The following is a 22,930-nucleotide window of genomic DNA, read 5'->3' as shown; positions in this document are numbered from 1 at the left end:
GTGTGGTGTGTGACACCCCAGAGCTGTAGGAATTTTCTCGTTTTTTGTGATGCATATGCAGGTCTGTTGTCCATTTTGATGTTATGGGGGACACCCAAAGCAGCAAAGGCCAATTTCCAATGTGCAATCATCCCAACCATTTTTCCCTTGAGTGAATTGAAGTCCATATGTCTGAGGAAAAAGTATCAGTTGACATGTACATATTTTAAACATCCAAATTTGGAGATGTGTGTGATGTCAGTCTGACAGATTTGTAAAGCCCTTAAGTCACAGGCATTAACTCCCATCTGTGGTGGAGAAGTGTGGCCCTGGCAATCAGCACAAGTATGGACTGTATTACGAGCCTCTGTGTTTGACAGCAGAAATTGCCTCTGCAGAGCTCAAACACCCTGATGGAAGAAAGTGTGTGATGCTTTTGCTTGGGCAAGCATGTCTGGCTACAGTGCTGTCCAGACAAGGCTAGCTAGGTGATCTGCTCGTGCATTGCCCTCTGTAATAAAACCTGGGAAGTTTGTATGGCTTCTAATATGAAGGATGTAGTAAGAACGTGAATGGTATGCCACAAAGTTTTTAGTAGTCCAAATGATTGTGTTTTCAATTTCTCTTAACAAAGCTCAGTCTTACCTTGTGTGATGTCCTCAACATAGGCAGTCAGTGACAATATTTAAAGAATCATGGGGAAGACACTGAAAAGCTACAGCATGTAGCTCCACTAACTGAGGTGAACCATTCTTATAACTTTACAATGTTTGTCATTCACTTTCTTCCTTCCATGTCACAATTGCTTTTCCTGTTTTCCCGGAACCATTAGTAAATACAGTAATATCTTTTAGGGGTGTGTAACTATTCAGAGGTTTTAGGGATAGTGCAGTGTTTTTACTCATTTGTATTAAGGTATGACTCTGTAAAAAGTAACCCATTTGCCCTGAGAAATTTTGCAAAACTCTTTGTAAAGCTTTGCTGTTGGCATAACACCATTCAAATTCCTTTTGCATTACAGGTATAGTAATTTTTGAAGGGTCTTTTTGCACTCAATTGTAAACATCTTTGATGGCATTTGACGATAAACTGGGAAAATAAAGATGGCAGGGACTGTCTTTTTAGGTTGCTGAAGTAGAAACATCTATTCTACAATGTGCAAAGGGTCAGACCATTGAGTATCCCATTGTCTAATAATAGCAGTAGGATGGAAATCAACAATGAAAATAAACACAGTAATACATACTTCTAGGCATATCCGGTTGACCTGTCTGTTTGTTATGGCCTGCTCTACTATCTTTAGGCTTTTGTCTCTGGGGTTTCCTGGGAGAAGTTAAATCAGGATCACCCTTTAGGAGGTGAAATAATAGTGAGAAATGTGGGGTAGTCAACTTTAGATAGAGTAGATAGATAGATACTTTTGGTACGCAGAAGTTTTCGTACATCATTTAAATCTTTAATTTTTGTTGGGAATTGAATTTTCTGGGGCTATATAGTCTGATCCATAATTTTGAGTCCAAGGTATTTCCAAGGTTCACAATTAGAATATCTCAGTTGGCAGGAATCATTGCAGGAGATGGCATGCCTGGTTGTAAGGTGCTGTTGTTCTCCATGGATGAATTAATCTTTCCCAAGTCATGGAGCAATCTCTGTTTCCCACTTTTCTTTTTTATAACACTGGAGTGTTTGTTCAAAGGGCTTGTGGATGGCTCTATGTGCCTTTGAGCCAGTTATTCCTATACCAAAGACTTAAGGGCGTGTAACCTCCTTCTATAGGGACCACTGTGGTATCCACACAGGCTAGTTTAGAATATTTTATGCCCTTTAAAACAGTGAATCCTGTTAAAAATCCATTCCCACTCGGACTCCCCAAGCAGATGAAACCTCCCTCCCCCACAGGTTAAGTGGTGCTGCAGTGATGTAAGGTCAAATGGTAGCTGTTTAACTCTCAGGACTTTTTATCAAGACAGATTTGCTGCTCAAGCAGCTCTGTGTGGCCCATCTGAGACCAGGAGCAGCAGATCCTGCAGGTGTGTGGTGGGCCATGATGTAGGCCAAGCATTGGCAGAGATGTTGGTCACATCTGCCCCATGTGTGTCATCCCACTGACCTTTATTTGTGAGGGCCCAGGACATCTTGATAGTACACACTGTGTTGGGCCTCTGATCACCCTCAACCTGGGTTCAAAATACCTGAGGTTCTTCTGTTGACCCTCTTGACCCGAAGCCTTGGTCTCCTTGCACCTTGGGACTTGTTCTTGGGACACAAGACTTGAAAAGGATAAGCTGGGAAATTCTGCTTTTTCAGGGATAGTCACAGGTGGAGTAGGGGTTGAAACCATTGGATGTATTTGTCCTGTAAAATCTGCGTCAATAATAGCAGGCTGTACAAAAATATTTTGCATCATGACACTGGACTTACCAACCAAGAGGGCACTCAATCCTCTTCCAGTAGGCCCCTGGGCCTTGAGAGGGATCTTATATCTATTTAAGATGGTTACAGTTACTGAGATAAGAGTGGCTATTCCATCTATTCCAGTGGCTGCTCAAGTCCTTCCTGTGAGCTGGTCTCACAGGCTTGCACAGGAAGGTGAGGAGATGCTTGTGTCTTCATGTATCTCCCCCTTGCACTGGGCTGTCTGTTTCTCTGGTTTATAAAAGATTCCTTAAAAGATTGTTTATTAGTATAGATTTTGTATTTGTACTGTCTGGTCATGTGACCAGGTTTCCCACATCAATTACAACTAATGATCATATTGCTTTGTCCTTGATATGTCCCTATAGGAGTGGAGTGGTGGGGACAATTTGCTCTCAAGTGGCCTTGCTGTCCACACCTGTAGCAACTTTTACTGCATCTGCCATGGAATCTGCCAGTACGGACATGTTATGGGAATTAGAACTAACTTTAGTGCAGACATTTATCATATCATTTAGTGATGGGCTCTCATTTGGTAGCAGTTCTATGGTGTTTTGACAGTCTTCATGAGCATGTCCCTTGCTTATTGTAAAATCTAATTATTTCTGGCTTCAATATTAGCAATTTGTTTTTCCATAGCATCTTGTAGTCTTTCTATAAATTGTAGATATAGTTCTTTGACCCTTTATTTGATTTTTTAATATATTTGGGTCAGGTTAGGTATCACATTGGGCCAGAGCTTATCTGGCTCTACCACTTCAGCCCGTACCTGGGATCACACCCCAGGAGCAGGATGACCTGAGGTGTGACTAGAGCACTTGCTCTACAGCTTTTTGGCTGTCAGTCTGGACTCGGAGGAGACAAGGACGAGAGGGAGATCTTTTGCATGGGATAACAGAGGATTTATTTCTCTGGGGAATCTTGGAGGCAAAAGACAGAAAATGCGAGTGTGCAACAGCTGAATTAGGGAGGTGGTTCAAAGGGAGAGTATAAAGCATCAGCCAGTCAGAGATATCCTGGGGAAGGTAAAAGGCAGGGTTCACAAAATCATTAAACAATGAGGGAGGTAGGGGGAAAGTTGGGTCACATGGACTAATCAAATGTTGAAGTTTAAGGGATTTCCGAAGTGGAATTCCAAGCATGAAGTGGGCCTAAGACAGATTGACAGGAGACTCAGAGTGGATTGACAACGTGGGGTGGGAGGGTCTCATTAGGATCAAACCATTAACTTGGGCAATACCATTAACAAGGAACATATTGCAACAGTTATCCATGTTTACTACCTTTAACAATGTTTGCATTCGCAATTCCTTTACTTGTGCCACTACCAATGCATGTAACCTGTCTTGGAGTTGTGGATCTCCCAGAGGTGGTAGTCCTAGAAGTTAAGGGACCCCTGCCTCATAACATGGGTCCTCTTGTGAAACCTTTAGGTTTTTTAACTCCTGTTTTTCAGCTCTGTTTTTCCACGCAGATTTGAATACCATATATTGAACAGTTGTAAACATTAATTTTGCCAGTTATTTTATATCAAAGGGCGTTACCTTGTCAGTGATTAGGAATTGTAGCATATTAGCAATGGCAGGGGAGCCTAAGCCATGCTTGGCAACAAGCTGACTCAGTTCAGAAGGAACTGGCCATTTGATAGGGGTACATTTGTCAGGTGTAGTCCTGTTACCTATTATTACTGGATGATAAGATCCCACTGTCCCGTCCTCAGGCTTCCAGCTCCCCAGCACGGGTACATCAATTCTCTCTGCCCCTTCATAGTCCCCACTTAAGATAACTGCTTGCTTTACCTTTTGCCAGATGCTTGCAGGATCGGGCAAGGCCATCGGTAGTGCAGCAACAGCAGTGATTATCACGGTGTTCTGCAGAGGGACGATGGCTCTGGCTCTCTCTGCCAGTCTCCCTCGTGTGCCTTGCTGGTATAAAATCCAAGGAAAGCTCCAGCTCTGGCAGCAGCAGCAGCATGCTCAGGACAGTGGCACTGTTTCTGGTATTAAGTCTCTGGGAAGTCCTGGTGACGCATTTCCTGGGCCTGCCCCGGAGTCACAGTTCTATATATCTCTATGTCTGTGCCCCGACATCAAGTTCTGTAGCCTCTTCCTTCTTTCCCAGATGCTGGCAGGTGCTCTTTCCACTCCTCTGCTGGAGTCAGAGAGATTGCAGCACAGTGACTGTCCCAACTGTAAGTCAAAACATAGGAAAAAGTAATATATTAAAGAATAGTTACTATTGAAAAGAGACTTGTGAAAACTCATAAAATAAATAGATCTATTTTAACCCAGTTGTGATGGGCTTAAGAAAGCCTAAAAACCAGCCAATTTGTATTCTCCTGGTTACAGAAAGGCAGAGCTGTAGAGGTTAAAACTAGAGTAATGTGCTGTACCTGAAAAAGAAAGTATTAAAATGTCTGCATGGTATTTTTGATTGCTATATATATAAATAAAAAAATCACATGCAAACAACCCAATTAAATGAAGACAGGAAAAAATTCTAGTTAATGTAGGTCAGACTGCACCATCCTTAAAAAGATATTTAAAAAGGCAACAATTCAGTTATTCAGCCCCCATTAGAGGTTAGCTGCTTCCCCAGTACTCCTAAAAGAAGAAACCATAATCCCACTATCCTTATGGAGACCTCTTTAGTTAATAAAATAGGTGCTGATATCTTGAGCTGTGTGAGTGAATTAATTATGCTAGTTTGTAATGGCTGCCACGTTTATGAAAACAGTTGCAGTGCAAACAGCATTTAATTCATTTTTCTGTGAAACACTGAATTTCATGACTTGGAAAAGTGTCTAGCAGGACTAATTTTTCTTTCTCACATGGTTTTTTGTTTGACAAATTGTTTATGCCCTACCCAGGGCAATCTTCACTGAAAGATTTATTTAAATTGCTAGTGTTTTAAAACATAGATGTTCAAGATGTTACATGATTGTCTAATGAGACAGTTCAGTAGGAATATATATTGTTGAGGCTGTGCTTTATGTTTTTAAAAGGTTGCACAAAAGTTAACTGTATCTTCTAATATTCACTTTCCTAAAAGCAGCAACTTCCACTTATTAATCAAATGTGATACTTAGCCATGTTCAGAGAAACGAAGGACAAAATTTGTCAATTAAGATTTTACCCACTAGGGGGACCCGTTGTTACGACTAAAAAGTGGGCTCTGAAGTTTTAAGTAAAACCAGCATGATCAAATGTCAGGTGAAATTTTTATACCTGAATCTTTTCTCTCTCTTGGTGTGAATGCACATCATAAAAATCTGTGGGCCTCTCCCACCCATGTAACTGAAATTTGCCAGCTAAGATGCAACTTCTGTGCAGCACAGATAAGAATTATTTTGCATATATTGAGGACTTACATTTCTGTGTTGTATCACTTTGCAGATATGTAAATACAGAAAAGAAAAATTTGGTTGCTCGTGGTGTGCAGAATTTACTTAGAAAATATGCACTTATTCAAAGATATGCTGGCAATTTTATTTGATTTTATTTCTGAATGGAGGGAAAAATGTGTCCTTTTTTTTGTTCTGGAAGCCAGATAGTACACTCATGTCCTAGTTTTTTCCTGCCTCAAGCAGTCACTCTGCTTTACTCTGGGCTTTGCAACTCGGTGCCTTGCTCTTGCAAAGGCTCCTTGCAATATCTTCTTGTGCATGCATTTCCCTCATGCTAGACTCAGCTTTGTTCCAAGTGTGCTGCCTGTCACTCTGTCCTGCCTCCCTCCTGGCTCTGAGGTGGTCCAGTGAAGAAGATCTGTGGCTGCCCCTGTCCCTTAACTCATGATCTGTCCCCATGAGTGCCATGCCACTCACCAGCATCCCTTTAGCTCCTGCAAGAGCCTTGCAGCTTGTCTTGTCTCTGATCCTCCCCCTTCTTTTCACTAATTCCATCACAGCCCTTACCTTGCTTAGGCAGATTAGGGAGGATCAAATTTATAAAAACCAGCAACAAAATGGTCTGAAAATTTCTACATTCAATATTTCTTGATCAGTGATCACTTCACCTCGTGGTTTTTCACCTTGTCCCCTCCTCCTATGCCCATGCCTGGGTGGGAGGCAGAAGAGGAGGGGCATTTTCTCTTCATTGTTCTGTTGCCTTTTGTCAAGATGAATTCAGCACCCAAATTTTACAAAATTTGAGGCTGCATATTTCTTAGATGTGAAGTAAAAAGCAATGTAAGTTATTCCTGCCCGCCTAGAGTGAAGTTATTTTAATACTGTTTCTAATGCTATAATAACTATTCTTTTTCTCAGAATGGATGCAAAGCTTTATTAATCCTTGTTATTTCACATATTTATTATTTTAAACTCTTTCCCAGTTGTGATAAGAATGGGATGCAGTAACATTTCTTTTGTTTTCTTAGCAGGGATTTTGTATTTAAATATGTTCAAATGAGTGAAAATGTACTTTTGAATTAGTATGTACTGAGGTAAAATTTTCTTCTCTTACATCAAAGACTGATAAACAACTGTGCTGTGTGACCATTTAAAAAAGTATTTCTAGCAAAGGGCCCATTTGGTTCAGTTCAGCGGCCCTTTTTGACACATTGTGCAGACCACTGAGATGAAATATTCAGGTCACATCTGATAAGTAATGGATCTACAGCTTGATTTCCACAGTGAAACACAGGAGATGGCCATGTCAGTCACCAAGGTCTTAGCCCTTGAACCTCATGGACTTTCAAATTCCTCTGCTACCATGGAAAATAAGTACCTGCGCATCCCTTGGAAGTGACTTTCACTTCCTAAATCACATAGTTTCTTTTGCAATTATTACACTCATCCTGTGTTGGAATCTTGATATACTACCTGTGGCAGACTTCCAGGTTTTTTTAATTTACTATGTATTTATTATCCTTGTAAGTTTAAAAAGTGGAGAAAAACAAACTGCAGAAAAATTTGTGTGGTGTGATGAAGCTGAAGGATAAATCTGCACCCACATCTCCCCTATTGATATTAATGTGTCATGCAGAGCTGAGTCTGATGTTGGCCTTTTCTGTGCTAGTCTTTGTGAATTCAGCACACCTAATAATTCCAAATACAGGGTGGAAGGCAGGCATTTTCCAGGTGTTTCCCTCTACTTCAGTGAGATGAAACATGGTACATGTCTGAATCATGGGGAATGGCTATTATTTTGCAAATGGAGTGGAAATTAAATGTGTATAATTTCTCTTAGTCCTCATGTGGTTGATCTATCCAGAGACTTGCCCCAGAGAGCTGCAGTGGAGCAGCTGGAGAGGTGGTGATAGGATGGAACACAGTGGGGGACGTTTTGTTCCGGCTGCTGTGGGCTCTGCAGCATACACTAGCAGAAAGGACATTGTCTTCTCCTTGCTGCCATTGTAAAGTCTGGTATCGGTGCTCACCTAACTTTTTATGTTGGATTAAGTCATATAAGGTGCAAACTTATACCTCTTCTACCTCTTTTGTTAGGGTAGCATTTGGATTTTTTTTTGTCATGAGGCATCAGAGACAAAAGGGATGTTGACATCTGAAATTATGGAGTCTTTATGCCTCCAAGATATTTGTGTGTTGAAACCTTGCATTGTGCTAATTAAAGGCTCAGCTGTATTAGTCTGGTACCTGTAGCCTTGCTTTTTCTTAAGGTCCATGGAAGGCAGTGGAGCTGTTGCATCTCCTGTTACAAACCCACTGAGTATTGGACGGGGTATGGAGGCTCCAAATTCTTGTATCATAGTAGTTTTTGGGTCCTCTCATGGGAACCTGCTGCAGACATCTGACAGTGAGTTCATGGTGCTGCACTGAGTGCATCAGGCTGGTCTGTATTAGAAAACAGGCTTCAATGAAAAGAAATGTGTTAATTCAGATTTTGCTGTTGAAAAGAATAAAGGACGATATATGTAATCTAGTAGGAAATTACTGTTTTTAAGATGCAGTGAAGATCTTTGATCAATAAGAGGTAGAATAAATGAGCTATAATTCCCTAATGATAATAATAGTTATGACCTTGTAGTTTAGCACAAGCTCATACCATTTAATTTCTATCTGTTTCTGATTGCTAAATGACCACCTAAAATTTTGCAGTGGGTATGTATTTATACAGATCTCCTTTGCGATCATCGAAAGTTTACTTTATTTTTTTTTTAGCAGATCTAAAAATCAAAATAACTTAAACGTGCTACTAATCTAATTTGACGGTGTGCTCTAAAGAACCCAAGAATTTGGTGGCTGCTTCTGAGTCTGTTTTTCTCTTTAGCTTTGGAAAGAAATACAAAGAAGAATTACATGGTAATGTTTCTAAATTTAATAAACTAAGGAGGCACTGAAAGAAACTTGTGTGTTCTGAAATTGATTAAAATACATTCTCCTTGTCTAGAAGTGAGTTGGTGCCAAACTCATGTGGAAGATTAATTTCATTATTTATTTGTTTGTTTGTTTGTTTGCATAGCCTACAAAATCTCTGTGTAAATAAGCAATACACCCTAAATCCAAACTAGCAAGGTCAACAGCAGTGTTTACTAAGGCCAGAGTGTACAATTAAAAAAGCCCAAACCAACTAATACAAACAAGAATATAATTACTACTAATCCTTACTATTTCTTTTTTGTAAACTGTTCCTGGTGCCTGACAGGTCCCTATGCTTGTTTTATGTTCTGACACACATAGTAATATGACTCCAATATCCCTATTTTAAATCATTATAATGTTAACTGCAGATTGAAATAACTAAAAAATTTAATAAACTGTAGAATTGCATGAAAATTGCTTTTTTTCTCTCATGAACACCTGTTTTTTCTGCTCATTAGAAGCAAACTTTTTGAATTCTAACTGGCATCCTTCCTCAGATCTTGATCTAGGAGCAAATCTATGCATGATAGATTTGCATATTTTGCTATATTTGCATTTTAAAATCCTAACTTAGAAAAGACAAACAAATGTAAGTGGTTGGGGAATTCAGTGAAAGGAATCCAGAAAATCTACCATGATCTGCTAACTTGCCATTTAATCTAAATACAAAATAGGCACAGCAGTTGTACAACTGTATGTTTATATACAGCTCCACATTTTTTACTGAAAAGAGAGCTTTCTTAATATAGACTAAAGTGTGATTTTGCTTGAAAAAGTGAATCTGTAAGCTTACCATCATGTTTATTGTCTTAATGACTTTTCAAATTCCAGACTTGATATGTACACTGGCACAGCAGCTTGTTTATGCTATCTAAAAGCTCAGTTTGAGGTCAGCAAGTCTAGCTACATTCAAGGGCCCAAAATGAATGCAATAGTACATCTGTGGGAATGGTTGCGTAATTCAACATCTTATCAAGTCACCACATCAATCCAGGGTTGTGGTGGTGAGGACTATAAAAATGCTGCTACCTTGTCTCCAAGCTTCTCCACCCTGTAATGTGTTTTCCTGTCTTCCTCCCTCCTGTTTTCCACACAAAAGGGAGTTCGTTGAAATGCCTGGTTTCTCCCCAAACTACTAAACATTGAAATAAAGATTGGGAAAAGAGCAAAGCCTTCAAATGAAGGAAGTACTTAACTTGTCTTGTTGCTAACCTAAGGCTAGGCTCTGTTAAAGGAGTCATTCAACAGTAGCACATCATCATTTTCCATGCAGGCTTCCAGTGCCACCAGCTCTGTTCATCCTGCAAGGTGCTTTTGAGATGGGCTTGCACCATCACAGTCCCATTCCTGGGAACATGTAGGCCTGGGTAAATAGGAGGAATGTGTTTGCTTAATACCTGAGGCAACCCTGAAGTCTTTGCTAAGTGCCTTCCCAAGACATGGAGAGCCCATCTGTGACTCCTGATGCCACTAAGATGAGTGCAAGTTACTTGTGTTTGGTAAGGCTGTGTCTGTAATGCACAAGTACACAGAACTTTTATTGTCTGTAAACATGGTACAAAAGAGCTGATTCAGCCCTTGAGGAGGGGAGAGTGCTCTGCAATCCTGGCACTGCATAACCCAAGGCAGCTCACCTGTCAGTGGAGCAGATTTTAGAGCACTCTCTCACTACCACTGCAGTCGTAGTTAGGCTATAAATGTTGGGTTGTTTTTTTTTTAAAGTGCATTTTGAAAGACATGACAGGATGCTGCTTCAGCATTGTGTAATGAGATCATTTGGTTTCAGCTAGCAGAGGAATAACTCTGAGAATGTCCTGCTGAACATCTACACAAACTGCTTTCCCATCCTGCAAAGTTTTCTTGTGTTAATAGAAGGGTTTTGGTGATGATTTTTTTTTTTTGGTTTTTTGCTTTGTGTTTTTTTTTCTTTTGTTTTGAACAGAAATTAAGTTGTTGCTGAAAAACGAAACAGGCTGCTATCCCTTTTTCTTTGCTGGGCTAAAGTCCAATTTTACACAACAGTTGCAAAGAAAAAGCAAAAACATCACTAGATTCAGCGAGAAATATTATAACAGTATGTAATCTCTGTCAAGATAAAATTGCTTTGTGATTTACATTACAATAAATCCTGACCTTTAAGTGCTGCAGACTAAGCTAATCTGTGAAGTACTTTATTCTATCACTGAATCGACATGTGAAGCTAAAGCAAAGTGACTGTGTTTGTCCCACTGTGGTGCCACTGAAGAGCACGTAGGAAAGCAGATTATAATGCACAGTGCCACGTGCATAGCAGCTGTGATATAACTGAAACGTCTACTGTGGATTAATAGAGTGACTTGATACTGCTGTAGGAAGTAAAAGTTAATGTTTTTATGGATATAGAGCATATACTGTTTAAATTGACATGAATCAGGACATTTAGAATTAAGTTTAAAAATCTGGGCTGATTTTCTAACAATAACTCTCAGATCATTATCTCATCTCTTGCTGCCCTCATTAATTTTATTTTCATTTTTGTTAAGGATAACAACTTTTATGTTAGCATAGATATTTAAATTTTAATTTACATTTTTTTTGCTTTTGACTCTCAACATGTGTTGTTTGAATTCAGACTTTAGTAGATGTTGTTTAGTGATGTCTGGCACTTCATTTAGTGCTCTTTTCTTTGTTGCAGGGAAAAAAATCCCCAGAATGAATATTTCAGTTTCTTTAATCTACCCAGTGGTCGCTACCAGACAACACATAAATTCATCAGATTGTGTAAGTAGGTAACCAAGTAGTTATTAAAGCAGGAGTTCTTGACACATTATCCCGTAACAAAACACTTAATTTTATTGTGTCATGGTTTGCTTGGAGCACTCTAGTGCAATCTACACCTTCTTCATGAGGGGAAGAGGAGGGGCAGACACAGATCTCTGTGGTGCCCCGTGACAAGACTTGAGTAAATGGTGTGAAGTTGTCTCATGGGAAGTTCAAGATGGATATTAGAAAAAGGTTCTCCACCCAGAGGGCACTGGAACAGACTGCCTGTGGTCTGGGCAGTGGTCACAGCACCAAACCTGACAGAGTTCAAGAAGTGTTTGATCGATGCTCTCAGGCCCATGGTGTGACACGTGGAATGGTGCTGTGCAGGCCCAAGAGTTGGACTTGATGATGGCTCTGTGGGTCTTTTCCAACTCAGGATATTCTGTGGTTTTCTGAAGTGTTGGTAGGAACCTGATACCATGGAAAGAGTTTCTCTGGTCATTCTCCAGTCTTTAGGTCACAGCACCAATTTCTATTTTAATTTTATTTTATGTAGTATTCTGAAGCCTCTTACATTGTCTGATAAATGTCAATCAATATATGTCCCTTATTTTGGAGCTTTCAGTTGTTTATCATTCCTTCCATCTTATGAACAGGATGTATGTGTATCTATTACATTATATATATAGTAAATTGTTATGTATATATATCATATATTTTTTTACATGTATATACATATATATGTATATATTTTTTGTTGGTTATATATACATTTATTTGTGTACAAATATTCATATATAAATAAAAGATCCACTGGGATTACTCAAGGCTGCCTATGATAATCCAAACCTGTATCTGTTAACCTGGGTCAAATTAGGAAGAAAGAGATGAGGCCAATAGGAAACATGCTGAAGATACAGATGGGCACTGATGTGCAATATTACAAAGAGGAATAAAGAGTTAAAAGCTGTAAGGGCAAGTGAAAAGTGTTGTCATGAGAGAAAGAGCTGCAGAAGCTAGATATTCTAAACTGTAATCAATGGGAAGCTGTTTGGCAATGTAAGATTTGCAGTTTTGCACTTTCTGTGGTTCTGAACAGAAGTCATTGAAGATTTTCTGGTTATTCTTTTTCCTTAAGACAAGTTTAGAAAATGTCTAAATCAGTTCTTTTACAACAAAACCATTTTCTGGCAATAGTAACTTCTCAGTTTCACTTTAATTAATTAATATTTTTAACAGAAAGATTTGAAATTGCTAGACTGAATCAATTTGACAATTTTTTAAAATTAAAATATCTCAATTTGGCACATAAGCAATTTCTTTGGAAGCTTAAGGTATCTCAGCTCAAAAGCAGCTAATATCCATAAAAATGGAAGTTTTAGAAGTTTTGGAAAAGGGAGAATTGAAAAATTTCTCAGATTCCAACTGTTGGTTTGTTCATATTGCTCCTTTGCTCTTGCCTTTGATGGTTTCCACTGAAATTTCACAGGTTTGACTGCCACATTGTTAGGGATACATTTACCTCCAGCAACCTTCTGCCGCATGTGGCAGGGGGTTTGAAATTAGATCTTTAAGATCACTTCTAAGCCAAATCATTCTATGGTTTTATGGTTCTGTGACTGTTCCTGATAGCATCCACCTCTGAGGTGGCAGTGGTGATGCCAAGGTGATATATACTTATACTGAAGGACATATCAAAGAGTGGCACTGGACTCAGATGCTATAGGAATATTGTCTATTACAAACTGTTCAAATATTCTGCTCTGGATGTTTCCAAAAAAAAAATAAAAAAAAAATTCTTCACTGTATGCAGGGAAGAAAGACATGCAGACATTTCAATTGGATGCTAGAGGTCTTAAAGCCCTCTCTTGTCTGCTCACCAGGGACCAGGTCAGGCAGCAGGCAGGATAGGTATTAGCAGCCAGTTAGGCCAACCTAGGTGTCATCTAACCACAAAACTGGAATAAGGATGGGATATGGTGCTGTTTCATGCTTTGAGTTGGAAGGGAGCTCCATGCATCAGAAATGCAAAGGCTTAGGGAAAACCCTGTTTTCTTTGGATCTTAACTCATTAGGAGTATTCCATGCAAAAGAAAAAAAGAAAAGATCTTGCAATGGGAAGTTCTGTTGGGTTCGCTTATTCCCCTCTCTTGCCTGTTCTGTGCTCATTCATTACTCTTCCATGGTCAGTATATTTAAGTACCTCCAGGTGAAAATCTCCCTCTCTAGGTTTGGCACTCATTTTCCAAGTGAGTTTATTTAGCAGTCTTCTCTTAACCCTTGTCTTCTAAGCAAAATGCACACCATCACATGAAGTGGGCTTGCAAAATAGTTTACTCAAAATAATATATATCAAAGCCTCTCTGGAAAAATACTCATGCCTGTGCATGAGTATCTTACATGAAGATTTTACAGCAGCTTGTCCTGAGATGTTGTGCTTCTGTTCGATATGACCTTAAATATTTAATCAGGTCTTAAAACACAGAAGTCTATCCATTTACTTGAAGTTGGAGTGGGGGGCTTTCCCCCCTTCCTGTTAATGTATGGTTTTCACTCTCAATTACACAGCAGCTCTACTTTTTAAAAGATCCTGGATTTTTTAAAAAAACACTTATTTTCAAGCAAAAAAAAAAAAAAAAAAAAGCCAAAATGTCAAACACAAAGTGTTTCTTCATGTTATTTTAGATTCCTTGGTCACCTTCAAGAGCTAGCTAATGACAGCATGCTGCAGACAGCTGGCCTCCTAAATTACACCATCGACTTCCTGTCTGTTCATGTGGGTATCATTCTTGGACACAACCCCCAAAGGGAGTCATTTCTTACAATAAGAAAACAGAGTGTGGCTTTGTGAGACAGAGGAACTTTAAGTCCCTTTAAGAAGAGAGCAGTTAATCTCAGTAATCTGTTCACAGGTGAAAGCTATCACTGCAAGGAAAAAGTCTTTTCTAGAGTTCGTGTCTTTTTTTTTTTCCCTCCCTCCCCAAGTTGCAAATAGAGTTTTGGAGTTTTTTTCCAGGGAACAGGGTCTTGTCCATGTAGTCATAAGCCTACTCATACCAGTGGTGGTTTGGGAGGGTTTAACACAGTCTGTATTGTGTGCTGGCTGTAGCTGTCCCCATGTGTGGTTTAGTGAAGTTCTATCAAAGGCCAGCACTGCAAATGTCAGTGGGGTTGTAATTTTTTGGCTGCCTCTGTCACAGGCTGTGACACCTTTGGCTTCAAAGGTGGACTTTGAGTGCCCTACAGGTAATGGGGAGCAAATGATTCTTTGGGAGTAAACATAATCAAAATAAAATCCCTGGGACATAAGATGAGGACATGATCAGTAGGGAAGTGCCAGTCTCTTTGCTGAATTTCCTTGCTGTGTTGATGTCCCCAGAGGTAGACTAATGATGTCCACACATATGATAAAGGTTTCCCAAAGGACTAAATTTTCTATCTAGCCATTATTGGGTTTGATGATGTTGAAAGCCCAGGTCATTCTTGAAATTGCTCTTTTCACTGGCTCCCTGTGGAGGTATCTGCTCTGTGTGGTATGTGGTGGTCCTTCCTCCCTTCCCACATTTCCAGGCTTGGCCCCAGGCTCTCCACCCCAGGAGTGTCACCCTTGTCTACAGCAGACCAACAACCATGAGATGGCATTTTGGGTGGAAGGTTTTTGGGTTCTGTAGGCACTGGAGGAATTGTGTCCCTGTGCACTTCAATTTGTTGGGCTCCTTCACCCTCTCCTGCTCCTGCAGGGACAAGCTGCTGTCCGGTGATTGCTGGTGCTGTCATGCTGATTACCTACATGGGGTCATGTTCCCTATGAACCTCTGAAATCATGTTCCCTATGACCCCTGTCCCTTTTCCTACATCTTAAAATGTAGGTGAGCATCTGGAGTAAGTTTAGAGGTTTCTCATCTAGTTTTTTCTGCGCTTTTTTTTTTTTTGGCTGGAAGTTGTGCAGCAGTAATAAATCTGAGATCACAGAAGGAGTTCACTGCTGAAAAGATCTTCATATGGTTTAAACCTTCATGAACCTGTTTCTATAGGTCTCCTCATTGGTATTTGAGGATTTTTAAGGATATATCACCAATTTTTTCTACTGTGAGGATGGAAAACAAAAAGAAACAAAACCAGCCATGTGATCATTCAGAAAATAAATGATGCTTGTTTCAGAAATAGTATTAATATTCCTGGAATGATTGTAAATAGCTTGAAATAAACTAGCATACACAACAGAAATTTATAATTGTATCTTCTACTTTATTTAGATTTATAGAATATTAACTGTAAAAAGTCCAATTACAGCAAGAACCGTGGAGAAATATTTTTCATTAGGAAACAATGTACTGGAAATTTATTCTCACTGAGCATTGTGAACATGTTGACCACTCAGTGTAAAACAAAGCAAATACTCAGGTTCTGAAAGGTTGTTTTCTCTCTCTGTGACTTCTTGAATGTTGCTGTAATTGGATTTTTGGATTGGTTTCTGTGGTCTGCAGCTATGCACAGCAGAAGAAATTGCAGGCATCTTCCAAGCGGAGAGAATATTTTTAGATGTTTTGTGGGCTGTGTATCAATTATTTTATAACATAGAGTTAGCAAGGAATGTATGAAATATATTTAGTGCCTTTGGAGAATATTTTAGGAGCATTGATTTTGACACATGGAATATAATTTACAGAGATGTAAGTTACATCATTATAAAATTATATATTGAGTAAATACCACAACAAAAAAATAAGCCAACAAAAAAACTGTGAACAAAATTGCCCTAAGGTATCCACCCTTGAAAAGAGTGGAAGCTTTCACTAAACATCCTTTGCTTTCCTTTCAAAGAAAGCTTTTGGAAGATTACACAACCTGTGATTTCTCTATAAATTAAATTATTGTTGTATCAGTGGCTATGTTAATGTCAGTTGCATTGCTAGCTAACTGTTCCTCTAGCCTTAAAATATCTTTCAGACATGTAACAATTTCCTTGGCTCGCCCTGTCTCTTGGCTTCCAAAAAAAGGAGGTAGGAGAAGGACCCTGATGAGGTTTTTTTCACAATTTTTTTCCTTACAGAAAAAGGTGAGATGTTTTGGAAATACAAGGTTCTACAATTCATTTTGGTTAAAAGAAAAAAGAACCAAAACGGAATTAGTATATGTTTCTTAATATGAATTACTGAGGCATTAAACCCAGGTGTTGATTTCCTAAATGTCATTGCAGTCAGTGGGTAGAGAGGAGGGAATTGCCAGTTTTCCTTCTGTTTTACTGGTGACTGGGTACATTGGTTGCATAAGGGTAGCTATAGCTTTATGCTGGAAGCATTAAAAAAAATAAATTAAACATTCTTCCTACTCACAAAGAATAGCTGGGCAAACTGAGAATGGAAAAACCATCCCCAAATTATACCAGCCTTGACAGAGGTGCCAGCATGAGAAGCACTGAAGGTGAGCTCTGTGAGGACTATGAGCTGTGTGAGCTCTGTGAGGACAGAGAATGCAGCTGCATATCTCAAAACACTGTTAAAGAAAGAAGTTCCCAAAGGATAAGCCACTTATCCTTAAGCCCAATGATAAGTTCAAGAGGAACTTGAGACAAGCACAGATTGCAAAACAGGAAGGCTTGAATTCCAGGTCTAATGGAGGTGAAGATTTGGAATTAGCGCACTGGACAAAATTTTATTGTACAGACTGTGGGAACTTAAAATGAGACCTATCAGGACAAAAATTCATATGGCAACAAACTGTGAGAAAGGAAGGAACTGGTTACACAGATGCCAGCCCAAGCTGTGGGAATGGCTTTTTCACCCCGTGGATACCTGGGACTCGGCTGTATAAAAGTGGTTCCTCCAGAAGAACCACTCCAGGACCCCCACCACCGAAGACTAAGGGTAAAGTGGGATGCTTTGGGAATTCATGGGTTGTGATATCTTATTGTTGCCATTTGGTTCAATAAACTGTATTAGTTAGCATTAGTTTGACATTAGTAGTAGTTATGCTAAAGCTTGGTAGGCCACATGTAACCTGCAGATGAACTATACGGCAGATATTGCAATGTAAGCAGTGTAACTAGGAGATAATCTAGGAATGTACTTTTGGCAAAATTTAAATGTCAGAGAGATAATTGTACCAGGTAGTGAAAGAGAATTAAGAAATTATGATGATGAAGAAATCATGTAGAAAACATATAAAAACCCTGTGATTTTTCTGTGAAATGGGGCTCTGTCTTTGGACGCTAGTCCACAGGCTCCCGGGCCCTAAATAAAGCACCGCATAAACGACTTCGGTTGTTTGTGTTTTCTTCGGATCGGGCAACAGTTTTCTGGCGACCGCGGCAGGACTCCGAAGGTGCCTGGGGCGGTTCGCGTTCTGATCCACTCCACACCGGCACCGAGTGATTCTCGGGGAGTCATCGGTTCGTGCCTGACCCCCGCACCTGACGGACGACTGCAAAAGGTAAGCCCGAAGGTGCTTTATTTTTTTCTGGTTTAGGTGCCTGCTCATAAGACGAGGCGGCGATCCTCGCAGGGTTGGGCTAAGACGTCTGGTTGGTCTGGGAAGCCTAGGCGCCGGCTGTCAGACGCGGCGAAAGCTGCGCAGGTCCAGCACTTGCCCCTCGCGGCGTCGAGAAGCGGCAAGTTGGATTGGTCTGGTATTTATCTGGTATTTATCTGGTATTTAGTCCTTTTTGTTTGTTGTATGTAGTTTGCTTAATTCTGGATTGTGGTTTTGTATATTGCTGCTTATTGTATTAATATAATTGCTAGTTGAATTATTGTTTAGGTGTTTGTAAGTTGTTGCTGCTAAAAATGAAACTACCTCAGTATTGAAGTGATTGTTGTGTGAGTGTGTGGTATGATTGATTTTGTTGGACTGTCAAAATTGATTGTGGTTTTTATTGTTTCATATATTGTTATATATTGGTTGCTGCTATTGGTTACCGAGTTTTTGTACGGCTGTGAGTAAAGTTCAAAATCCCATTCAAGGCACTTAAGTTTATGGTTCAGTCTAATAAAGGTATCCCAGAAAATACCCCGCTGGGATGTTTACTGAAGAGGTGGAAAAGTGAAGGGTTTTTCCAGGAGATGAGTAAGGATAAAATGATTGACTATTGTAATCATTGGTAGCCCGAATATAAGCGAGAAGGGCCGTCATGGCCAGAGAATGGTACTGTGGATTTTGACACCATAAATTCGTTAATGCGCTATCTGGAGGAAAATGAAAAATGAGATGAAATACAGTATTTAGACTTGTCTCATTTACTGCACCGTAAAAAGGAATGGCAGACTGAGTGTGGAATAATGGTATTAAAGATGAAAGAATTTAAGTGCGGGGGTTGTAAAGAAGGATCTAAATGTGTTCAGTGCTTAGCCTTAACCTCTCGACCAGAGGAGGATTTGTCTTTTATGGTGTTACCCGGTGCGCTTCCTGCTTCACCCCCCCCTCCTCCTGCTGTCTCAACCCCTCCTGCTGTTTCGCCTCTTCCCTCTGTCTCACCCCATTCCTCTTTGTATCCACCGTTACCAGAAACCAGCACTGAGGATGAGGATGAGGAGGAAAAAGTAGCAAATTTAACGGCAGTACCGGGGAATGTTAAGAAAGTTGTTATCCGACCTAAAACCCCTTCCCCTGTTACTCCCCAGACTCGGCGAAATACTCCGCTCGCGGCACGAACTAGACAGGGACGTAAAAATTACGGGGAATCCCAGCTTATTGCCCCTTTAAGGGAAGCTATGGGACCCCAAGGAGAGAAAGTGCTTGTGAAAGTGCCTTTCTCCCCAGGGGATCTGGTGATTTGGAAGCAGTCAGCAGGCTGTTACTGTGAGAATCCGGAGAGGGTGGCCCGGGTGGTCAAAATGATAATTAAAACCCAGAATCCAGATTGGAATGACATGCAGGTTTTGCTGGATACTTTGATGGATTCCACCGAAAAGGAGATGGTGCTACGGGCAATGAAAGAGCGTGCTCGAGAGGAGATTAGGCTGCGTTGTACAGTAGAAACAGTCAATGACTTAGTTCCGAGCGATGATCCAGGGTGGGATCCAAACAGGGTCGGAGGAATGGAATCTATCAAGATGTACCAGGAGTTGTTAGTAGAAGGAATCAGGACTGGGATGCCTAAGACGCTAAATTGGTCAAAACTGTATTCTGTCAGGCAGGATAAGAATGAATCTCCCTCGGCGTTTTTAGAAAGACTTAAACAAACTGCTAGACGCTTCACTGATTTGGAGATTGACAGTGAAGCAGGAAAATTGCAGCTTGCTTTAATCTTTTTGGGTCAAACACAGGAAGATATCCGGAAAAAACTGCAGAGATTAGAAGGACAAGATACTCGGGACCTGGATAAAATGCTAGAAGTGGCTTGGAAAGTTTATAATAACAGGGAAAAAGAAACGGCCAAGAAACAGCAGGCGAACATACTAGCTATAATGCAGCAAGCCAGTGAAAGGGGGGGAGGCAGAGGTGGTTTTGGGCACGGTCGTGGTTCTGGACGTGGCAGGGCAGGATTCCAGAATGTTAAATTTGGAGGACGGGGGATGGCCCCTCCTAGTCCCCAGCAAGGAGAGATTGCTCCCAATCAATGCGCGTTCTGTCGTCAGATAGGACACTGGAAGAATGAGTGCCCAGTGAAAGCTGGATTGGGAGGAATGCCAGTGAATGGACCAACAGGTTACCCCGTGAATCCAGTAGGTGGCGCCCAAGCATTTGTATTGGGAAATTATCAGAATCAAAGCTGACTAGAACAAGACTTAAGGGTCAGGATTGATATTGATGGGAAAGAACAAGAGTTTATCGTGGATACGGGGGCAACGCATTCAGTTTTAAACAAAAGGTTAGGACCTATCAGCAATACTACCATACAGGTAGTGGGGGCAACGGGACAATTAGAAGAAAGACCCTTTTTGCAACCATTAAATTTGAGATTTGGAGGAAAAGAATTAGATCATCAGTTTTTGTACATGCCTAATTGCCCCAAGCCATTGCTTGGCAGAGATTTGTTGTCATCATTAAATGTCAGAATCATATTCGAAAATGGGAGGGTAAAATTAGAGGTTCCGGGAGAGGAAATTGCTAAATTGTTTGTAATAAAAGAAATTGATCCCTCTCCTATTCCTATTGAAGTAGATCAAGCTGTAGTACCTTGGGTATGGGAGACTGGGAATCCAGGAAAATCAAAAGCTGCTCAGCCGGTGGTAGTAGAATTAAAAGAAGGAGCTCAGCCAGTGAGAATAAAACAATAACCAATCAAGTTAGAAGCTAAACAGGGTGTCGCTCCTTTGATAACTCAGTTTTTAGCACAAGGAATGTTGCAAGAATGTGAATCAGACTTTAACACTCCTATTTTTCCAGTTAGAAAACCCAATGGTAAGTATCGGCTAGTGCAGGATTTGAGGGCAATTAATAACATTACTAAAGACATTCACCCAGTGGTTGCCAATCCGTATACTTTATTAACATCTGTGTCAGAAACATTTAAATAGTTCTCTGTTATGGATTTGAAAGATGCTTTCTTCTGCATCCCTCTGGCATTGGAAAGCAGGAAATATTTTGCCTTTGAATGGGAGAGTCCTGATACTGGAAGAAAGAGACAGCTCACCTGGTCTCGACTGCCGCAAGGATTCAAAAACAGCCCTACAATATTTGGAAATCAACTGGCAAAGGAATTGGAAGAATGGAAGACTGCTGAGGTAAGAGAGTTACCTTCCTCTTATGTCATTCTCCGGTATGTGGATGATATCTTTTTAGCGACAGCAGAAAAAGGAATGTGTCTGAAATTGACTGTTGCTCTGTTGAATATGCTGAGCCAAGCTGGCTACCGAGTGTCAAAAGAAAAAGCACAGCTGATAAAAGAAAGTGTAATATATTTGGGATGTGAAATCACTGTCTCGGTTCTAGAAGACAGGTGTCTGCTAGGGAGAGCAGGAGCCTCCCTTGGGATGAAAGAATGTAGACCCCCTCCCTCCGAATTATTATAAATTTGAAATCAAGGGGGCTTTCAGGCAGAGATCTGGGGATAGGAATAACAGTTCTTTACTAGTATAACCAGGCAAACAAACAAACAATAACTACAGCAATAACAAGAACACAGAACCAGGGACCCCGGGACAGCTCTCTCAGCTGAGATGGGGTGGAGGAGAGGTTTAGTTTTTCACAAACCCCTCGGGCAGTCAGTCCCGGTGCTCCTGCAGGGCTCCGGGGAACAGTCGGCTGGAACAGCAGGGATGAGCTGAGATCCTGGGCCGGTGGATGAGGTGTATCAGCAGCTCTGCGGCGGTGGCTGCCACACGTCCCGGCAGGGCAGGGGGTGCGAGGCCACCAACCAAGAGGGGAGAAGGAGAAGAAGCAACTGCTCCGTCTGGGTGATGGCGAAAATCCCTTCTCTCCACCGCAGCCGCTCCGCGACCCAGCACACGAACGTCCTTCCCCGAAGCCGGAGAAAAAACCAGCTAAAAAACTGTCCCCACCCTCCTTTTCTGCCCCCTTCCCCCTCCCTGGGCCCGGCTACTCTTTGTCCGTTGTCAATCACCCCTAAGTACCGGTAGTTAGGTTGCCCCAGCACATAATGGGTAAAAATTCCCCGGGCAGGCCAGAACGACAAAACAAACAAAAACAAAAAAAAAAGGACACCTAACCCTCAACAATCACCCAAGGCCAGAGACGGTTGAGAGTCAATCGAGTGGAAGCTATTTGTGCTATTCCCCTTCCCAGGAACCATCAAGAACTAAGGTCCTTTCTAAGAATGGTAGGGTGGTGCAGGCTGTGGATTCTAAATTTTGGACTTCTAGCTAAACCATTATATGAAGCGTTGAAAAAACCGCAGTTGAGCTGGAATCGACAGAGGAAAAAGGCCTTTGAAGACTTGAAACAAGCGTTAAAAGAAGCTCCGGCATTAGGCCTTCCAGATTTAAACAAGGACTTTCAGTTGTATGTGAATGAGAGACAGAAATTGGCACTGGGAGTGCTAGCTCAGAGACTTGGTTCATAGAAATGCCTGGTAGGGTATTTCTCGAAGCAACTGGATACAGTAAGTGCTGGTTGGCTGTCATGCTTGCGGGCAGTTACGGCCACAGTGATCCTCATCCAGGAAGCCAGGAAATTGACTTTGGGAAGGAAAAAAGAGGTATTTGTGCCTCACATGGTACTGGCAGTCTTAGAACAAAAGGGGGGTCACTGGCTTTCATCCAGCAGAATGCTGCAATACCAAGCAATTCTGAGAGAACAGGATGATGTAGATCTAAAAATGACTAATCATGTTAACCCAGCAGAATTTCTCCGCAGTGGGCAGGAAGAAGGAGAATTAGCACATGACTGCATGGAGGTGATTGAACAAGTGTATGCCAGCCGAATGGATTTGAAAGATGTTCCAATGGAAGATCCGGATTGGGAACTGTTCACTGACGGGTCCAGCTTTGTAGAAAACGGTACCAGGTATGCGGGATATGCAGTGGTAACAGTTACCACTGTAGTGGAAGCAAAAGCTTTGGCTCCTGGAAC

At 40.9% G+C, this 22,930-nt stretch overlaps 1 protein-coding gene across 1 annotated transcript; it reads left to right on the top strand.

The window, feature by feature from the left end:
• The first annotated feature begins 17,229 nt into the window (after positions 1–17,229).
• Positions 17,230–22,421, top strand: LOC148184452 (uncharacterized). Its single transcript, XM_088054616.1, is given in 5 exon segments — positions 17,230–17,325; positions 17,927–18,068; positions 18,962–20,104; positions 20,177–21,307; positions 22,222–22,421. Coding segments are annotated over 5 exon segments (2,712 nt in total).
• Positions 22,422–22,930: the final 509 nt, after the last annotated feature.

The sequence above is a fragment of the Pseudopodoces humilis genome, chromosome 4 (assembly GCF_049639895.1).
Source record: "Pseudopodoces humilis isolate 2021_Gansu_Grassland_sample_001 chromosome 4, ASM4963989v1, whole genome shotgun sequence".
Lineage (NCBI taxonomy): Eukaryota > Metazoa > Chordata > Aves > Passeriformes > Paridae > Pseudopodoces > Pseudopodoces humilis.
The sequence above is the reverse complement of the archived record's forward strand: the minus strand, read 5'-3'. Positions and strand labels throughout refer to the sequence as shown.